An 8,101-nucleotide genomic window follows, 5' to 3' on the forward strand; every position below is an offset into this window, starting at 1 on the left:
ACGATATACTACTACTAATATTAATATAATAGGAACCGTCAGAACAGGACCCGCCTTCCATTGGGATTTTTGTCATCGCGGTGACACACACCATGGTACGAGGGCAGGACTATGTCGCAATGCAACTTTAGCTAATCCAAATATGAATCATCTCGTGCATTCATTGATTTCGTAAAACGATATTAATCATACTCAAAACTACCAACAGTCCTACTCAATGCTGGAGTTATCTACAGGTGGACTAACTATCAAATTGATACGTTAATATTGATTGTGTATCTTGTTGTATAGCCTGTGTACAAATGCCTGGAGTCGTCGTCAGTTCGAGAACACGCTTGCTCAATAGCATTCATAATAAGAAAATTTATATAATATAATATAAGTTAATGTATAGTTTCGTTCATCGTCCAACCGTTTCGTCAGGTTTGAATTGTGACGTTCTTGAGCTCCGAATTCGGCATTTCTGTTTCGCAATAACCTTCATTATCATTGCATTCCGCATAAGGTTCTGGCTTGTTGTCTGAAATGGACTTCTTATTTTTCACTCCGTCGCAGCACATTCTCGGGAAGCAGTCTTCGGAGAGGCATTGCAGCAGGCATTGGGCATCCGACTCATTTGTTTCAGATGCTCTGAATAAATACATAATCATATCGACTTGAAATACATTCACATGCGGGAACCCATTAAACCATTTCCAATGGGTAACACAAAACTCCTTTAACCGAGGAAGTGCCGGTAGTGGCTCGCCGACGTCACGAAAAATAAAACAAAATGACAAAATTTAATATCTATAAATGATAATTGCCTAATCTGATCCTAGTGGACAGATATGACACTATAATGAACCACATAATATCTTCGGTGGATAGGATGGTGAAGGCACCTCTCACCTCCTTTCTGCACCTTTATTTCAGTTATATAGTTGAACATCTCGGTAGTGATGTCATGGGAACAGGATCACCCGGGACCTACGATAACTTAACTTAAGTTATCCCAGGCCGTCGGGTGTTAGTTAATACTAGCTAGTAGCTATAGGGTTACGCACGACAGACGTTTCCGAACATTATTAGCTCCGATCTTTACAATAGCTCCCACTGGAGAGTGTTTTCCTGATGCTTACTCACCCGGAAGACATTACTGTATTGAAGTCTCGGTGCTCCTGTCTGGAACTTTTAGATACTAGACTATGACTTTCGTCATTCGCCGAATAATTATTTTCTGACAGAGCGACAGATATCTCCGGCTGTATCGTGGTGGAATGGATGTCGACTTTGTGAAAGATCTTCTTGAACTGTTTGGCGATCTCAGTGAAATCGCTGTCGCGGAATAGAACGACGTGGACCGTTGCTATAGTGCAATTTCCGGACAGTTGCCAAACGTGGAGGTCGTGACAGCTGATCACTCCGGGTACCTGAAAGTCGATCACGCTTCAATTTGATGAAATGTAACAACGTTTCTTAGTGCATATTATTGGACTTGCTTCTTGCAGTTTAAGAAGTTTGATCAAGCATACTGGGGCAAGAATTTATTTCGCGGTTCGTGCAATTTGTCGATATACAGGCAGCAATGATTGATATGAAGGAGAGAGAGAATCTTTATTTATCAACATTGCAAATCAATAACATATAGCAAAATGCAATTTGGTGAAATTTTATATGCAGACAAGCAAGGTACAGACGGGACGCTACAACAGAGTCATCACTCAGACCGTGAGCATCTTACTACAGAAGTCGTTACACTCAAAACTTTAGATTACTTAAACAAAAATATGTAGTAAAAAACAAACGAAAAGACCACAACGAACAAGAACTCATAGCATCGTGGAAAAATTAGAAACTATAAGTGAATAAAATAAAGTCATTGTAATTGTATTGTATCATTGTATGTTTATAGTCCGATATTGAATTTTATCGATAAGTCTTGCCGTAACACATAATGCTCATGATAGAGTAGCATGGTCAGATGAAAAATGACTCCACCGACAATGAAACCTGTAACGGATTTCATCTTCGGAGAGACGCTTCAAATTTCGTGTCGAAATCCATTCCAATATCACATGAAAGTTAGCAATCACTAATAATTCCGCGTCCAAGTAAAAATCGATTTCCAGTTCCACCATAATCGTAAATCTGAATCCAAATCTATGTTCATCCCTGATTGGCACTCCGGTATCAATTTCATTTGGATCATTACGGAAAATTGGTAAGATGACGTGATCATTTATGAAGCTTTTCACCTGCAGGTGGATCAATACCTTCATCCTAACTCTCCAATTCTATCTACCAGTTTACAAGTACAATGACACTACCGCTCACACTGAGAGCAACTCATACCTGAGATATTTGCTCTTTTAGCTGAGGAATGTCCACATTTGGCGGAGGATCTTGGAGTAAAATCTTCGACGCCCGGCGTAGCAGCGGTATAGTAGTGCACAATATTATAACTGATATCACCAAGCTCATGACAGGGTCAACATAAAATCTCCACTCATCCTAAAATAAGCAAATTCTATAATACATAAACTGGCAAATCGATACTAACCAGAGCACTTGATCGCATTGTAAATACTGTCGTATATGATACCTTATAGGTTAAATCTGATCTAAATGCAAACCTCTACAAAATATATCACTAATGCGCTGATTATCACCACGACCGAGCCGAGAGCATCTCCCAATACGTGAAGAAACACGGCTTGCATGTTCATCTGCGATGGTGAGTGCTTGTGAGTGGCTGAAAATGTACCACAATTATTTCGGATGCTTATCGAGAGAGTGAGATACCTCTTCATCAACGTTTGAATGAAGCGTAGAAATTGTATAATATATACACGAATACGATTTTATATGACTAGGGTTGCATTTAAAACAAAAATCAATTTAAAACAAACATGTTTAAAACAAGGCCCTAATTTAAAAAATGTTTTTTAATTTTTTTTATTTTGTTCTTTTTTTAAGCCAAGACGTCACGAATATTTAGTTGTGGCGTCATAGTGGATTGACATTGACAATTGAAAATATATGGTGAATATAGCTCCTTTGACGAAATATCTACGACCTACGTACTAAGGCTGTTGAACCGATTATTTTGAGGGTTCCAAGTCCAACCATTCCATATCGTATACGTCGGCTACATCGGGTGGTAATTGTCCGTAGGCTTATACAACATGTTTTTGGAAAGTATTTACAAAATTATGGAATAATTTTGCAACTTGAAAGCACAATTTTTTTAAAAGGTCCTTATTTAACACACTGCTTTAAACAACCATTTGTTGTAAATGCAACCCTATATATGACTGGTAAGAACTAAATGGAAGTTTTATACGGGTGGAATCAATATATGTAATTATGGAGTATTGAGGACTAGAAAGGATATTTAGAGATTTTGGAAAGGATGTACTCTGGTAAAATAAGCCTATTGACTTGCGAAATAGATATGATAGAAATGGCCTATGTGGAAACGTTAATGATATACTTTTTCCGCCAAACGGCAATGGCAGCGGCAATAGACGGACAATGGAATACCATACGATTTGTTCTTCCAAGAGTCATCACGGAAATATTATTTAAATGATATGGATAAAGTTCTGCTTAATCGCTATACTGACCGTCGGGATTTTTCGTGTCCACAGCATCTGATAATTTATCCTGTGGGTGAAAATCATCGGAATCATGATCGTTGTGATCGTGGCCATGATGATGACTGTGCCCGTGCGCATGGCCGCCGAATATGATCAACCCAAAAATATTGATTGCCAATCCTGCCCCGCCGACTCCGAGAATCAAAAGTGGCTGGGTAACCTCCTCGATGACGATAATTCTGCAAGATGCAAAGCGAATGTCTCATCGAAAGACAGGGGCAATGGAAAGACAAACTCGTTTGCAGGTTTGGAGTGTAGCATGTCGTTATTTGACTGATTTATATTCCACATGCAGGATAATATATAACATTCCGCATGGTATATCTTCAATGAAGGGTGGGCAACTGGGCATGTAAGCAATAGCATGCGACATTTCAGTACACAAGGCTTAAGCATGTGGGTTGCGGTTATGGATGGGGATTGGGTTATAGAGTCACATGTTCAGACGTTGCATACTGATGTATAGCCTACCAGGTGTATTACTCAACTATCGTTTTTAATTAGATCGTATGCTCAGATTGTAGGCCAACGGCCAACCCAGGTCCAACGCAAACGCGGAAAATGTTGATTAAACTTCACCAAAACGTTTGCTGACTCATATCTACACGTTGCGCAGCCTAAATTCAGATATATCAGAGGTCCTCGTACTGTTCTGGCGTTCACTGCGAGTGAGGCGTGAGCGCTTTGAGAAGGCATATAGTTATAAATAGTATATATATGTACCATAGAGTTGTTTTGGGCAATTTGTCGGATTTTATTTTCAGCTATTTTGGCATCGTCATGAATCAATAGACTCAAATTAACCATGTAAAATGTTTTAGTTCGGCTTTTGTTGTCAGGCCTCACTTTACCTTTGCATGGCTCCTACGACGATGGTAAATACCAGCGCCAATAAGAACACGGCGTTCGCCATGGCACCGAGAACTTCCGCTCTTGCCCAGTTGTACGTATTCCGTTTACTTTTCTTTTCGGAATAATGAAGGGCTAGAAACCCGATTACAATACTGAGCACGTCCGAGAGCATGTGAAAGCTGTCCGCTACCAACGCCATCGATGTGGTGAAATACCTGAACACGAGCAACGATATATCGCATTGTCATGACGAGTTTCGCCATTTCATTTGAGCCGATTAGTTGAGGACGTAATTGCATACAGATATTCAAATTCTTAATCTACGTAAAAGCTTTGACCGATTACCGTAAACAGATGACGGTGACCACGAATGTCGGCAGATACCTAAACACGAGCAATGATAACGACTTGTCATGACGAGTTTTGTAGTATAATAATAATAATAATAATGGCCCGACTTATTACAATAATTACTATATGGCAAGTTTTTGCAACGTTTGCGACTTTTTTACAGCTTCCGGGAGCTTCCTAAGTACTCAGAATTTGTGCAGTAGGCTATGATATTTTGAGCTGTTTGAAGAAATTTTATATTGCAGCTTTTTTTTATTTTTAATGTTTCTTTTTACTGCAACTTTTATCAAGTATTGTACAAAATGCAAAGGAGTGATTTAAAAAAACATTATATAAACTATTTCTAGTTCTATTTTTAATTTGCTTAACAATGAGCTATATGTGATTGATTAGCTGCATCGGGGCCTACGATAACTTTTATCGTAGGCCCCGGCTGCATCTTAATGTAATCTATGACGCAATGGCTTGCAACAGGGTTGTAACCAAGTCACAAGGCTCCGAGTCACAAGTCAATCACACTTTTATAGTTTTGACTCGAGTCAAGTCAAGTCATTTTCAATTCACCACCGAGTCAAGTCCAAGTCCAAGTCCAAGTCAGCGAGCAGAGGGTCGAGTCCGAGTCATGGTATTATGACTCGAGTCCGAGTCCAAGTCATTGTTTTGACTGATCAGTTTCCAGTCAAGTCTTGTTAATTCCACTTTCTATAACTTTGTTTGGTGATATCGAATGGTTTGCATTAATAATCTACTAATTTTTCTCACTTTTAGCAGTTTCTGGTCGCATTTTCAAGTACCAGTACCAATGGACGTAATCCCAATAGTGTGGTTGTTCTACTATTCATCGAAATTTCAATAAAATGTCGGTTTTGGTTGTCTGAATTTCAAGTCATATGACTTGGTTCGAGTCATGCGCAATGACTCGAGTCCAAGTCGAGTCAATATACAGATTGACTCGAGTCGAGTCGAGTCTTTTCCGTGTTTTGAGAAATGACTCGAGTCAAGTCGAGCCATCAGGAAATCGTGACTCGAGTCGAGTCATGACTCGAGTCATTACAGCCCTGGCTTGCAACCTATAAGTTCAACAATTCCAGCCAAGCATGACAGTGCTAGACCTATAGATCGCTTGATTCATTCACTTTCGTTTAAATTTGAGCTCCTGCCCCATATGATGGACGCCCACGCGAGACGGAACCTTTGGAGTAGCTCACACCCTAATAATTCTAAAAAATTATAAATGCAACCTTTACTGCAACTTTTGTTAAAGTTTAGTGCAACTTTCTCACGATTTTAGTGCAACAAAAATTTGCCCTTATAATGACTAAACCCGAATAGGAGAAAGCGAAATTGAATACGGGTATCAAAATGCATATGCTACAAAGAACTGCGAAAGATATACATGACAGAGAACATGACTACACATATAAAGAATTTGAGACTGTTATATGTACGGGTATGTCCACTAAACGAAACGATATCCATGATCGCATGCCATACACGTTGCAGTAGACTTGGACAACTAGATAATTGTTATTGTCTGAGCAGACTAATTGGAGCGAAATACTGGTAATCTGTAATTCTAATCTAATTCCTGGTTTTCTTTAAAATGCTACAGAAAAGCTGTATAGTGCGAAACGAGCCATGCTTCGTGTACAGATATTTGCCATTCTCATGCTTATGACAATGAATTCTGATTTCACAAGAATAAAACCAGTGTATTTTACTAATTCTGAATTTAATTCAATTTCCAAGGATTGGCGAATGTAGTAATTCTAATTCCGATGTAATTTGGAAATGATGAACATTTTCTATAATTTCCAACTCTACATTGTACAAAGCAAGTATATACAGACGTCCCATTTGTATTGATCCGAAACCTATAAGAGCTTGTTGATGAAATACTCCCAAACGAGGAGATCAGACGCAAAGAAAGAAACGAGATGGATTGAGGATTATCGGGGCATAAATATATTAATCCAGCCAAACTTCTACTCTATGTAATAAGTTAAAACCGAATAAACTCTCTACCGCTATATCTATATGTAGAAAGCAGAGTAAAACATAGTAATATATTAAATCTTCATGAAGATATACGGACATCTTCAGTCATAAAATCGCAACACAAGAAATAGAAGGGTTAAACTCGAAATGCAGATGAGTCGTCCATTACTTACCCATAATATACGTTATATGTGCATGATATGTATCCTATTTCTCTGCTTACCCAGTGATGATTTCCGCCAGGAAGAATAACGCTGTTACAATCATCATCGAGATAAGTCGAGTCTTGTTACCGAATTTCGCCATTTTATTAGTATGCGACAGTACACAGAAAATTGTCCTAAATGGAACACCATTGCAATTTTCTTTGTCTTTAAAATTACCCCTACGGATTCTTCGTTCTTACCAGCAAAAGTTCGGGATATCGCTGCAGTTGAATTCGATCCGTGCACGGTGAATATTTGCTGACGGCCCGCGGTAACTAATATGGTTATCTGATGAAATCGACTGCTGTACAAAAATCTGAGCTTAAAGGCAAAAGTCAATCGCGAATGTAAATTGTCAATATCGCCTCATATGAATTCGATTTTCATTCGGGTATTAGTTTTGTGAATTGAAGTGATAATCGTTAAAGTAATTATTATATTATGCCTTCATGTCTATCGCCAGCTTATCTGCAACTTTTTTTGACCAGTTCAAAGGCATCAGTTACCGTTTCAATAAACGTGGTGCCCCCGGTTTTTCGAAATTTAAACCTGAACGACTTGCATTTAATGAAAATGAAATTGACCACGAGAAAACATTATATATAAGTATATACGCATTACGAAGCAAGGTCTTTTTTTTTCTTTTTTCACATACACCAAGGATCTCAAACTCGTGTAATTGCTTGAGGCAGCATTAAATCGAGCGTTAACGATAAGTAGAGTTTTCCGCATTCCTGTACCATTGATTTTGCACAGCGTCATTTCTGCGCGAATGAAATAGGTCGTTGAACCGTACGCGGAAAATGTTTTAATTAAGTGTTTTTCGTGTTAGGAGATCTCAATAAGGCTTAGTATTAAATATAACGACCAAAATACTTTGCTTCTAAGCCGCGAACTGGAGAGTGACCTACTATATATAAATTATGAGTGACAAGACATTTCTCAATTCCTGAACGACCCCGACAACCTACAGCAATTAAAGCCAACGTACAAAATAACGTTGCGCTGTATTAGCGTATGAAGCGATTCTCAACGGACACAGCACCCTGGTTA

At 38.7% G+C, this 8,101-nt stretch overlaps 1 protein-coding gene across 1 annotated transcript; it reads right to left on the reverse strand.

The window, feature by feature from the left end:
- Positions 1 to 334: 334 nt before the first annotated feature.
- Positions 335 to 7,638, reverse strand: LOC145438790 (uncharacterized). The gene is made up of 8 exons (XM_080316138.1): positions 7,249 to 7,638; positions 7,066 to 7,182; positions 4,493 to 4,708; positions 3,609 to 3,820; positions 2,616 to 2,734; positions 2,335 to 2,493; positions 1,126 to 1,412; positions 335 to 630 (listed from the first exon to the last, which is right to left on the reverse strand). The coding sequence occupies exons 2-8, from the start codon at positions 7,146 to 7,148 to the stop codon at positions 420 to 422; spliced, it is 1,287 nt and encodes a 428-aa protein (XP_080172264.1). The 5' UTR covers positions 7,149 to 7,182; positions 7,249 to 7,638; the 3' UTR covers positions 335 to 419.
- Positions 7,639 to 8,101: the final 463 nt, after the last annotated feature.

Source organism: Botryllus schlosseri, chromosome 5 (assembly GCF_051294905.1).
Source record: "Botryllus schlosseri isolate E-star chromosome 5, Bs_hap1, whole genome shotgun sequence".
NCBI lineage: Eukaryota > Metazoa > Chordata > Ascidiacea > Stolidobranchia > Styelidae > Botryllus > Botryllus schlosseri.

Bases quoted from the DNA above. Each gene is read 5' to 3' on its own strand.
- LOC145438790 (XM_080316138.1), bottom strand. From the start codon at position 7,148: ATGGCGAAATTCGGTAACAAGACTCGACTTATCTCGATGATGATTGTA. The intron at 4,709-7,065 runs GTAAGCAGAGAA...GCTCGTGTTCAG, and splicing joins CTGGCGGAAATCATCACTGG to GTATTTCACCACATCGATGG. The intron at 2,735-3,608 runs GTCAGTATAGCG...GTACATTTTCAG, and splicing joins GGACACGAAAAATCCCGACG to CCACTCACAAGCACTCACCA.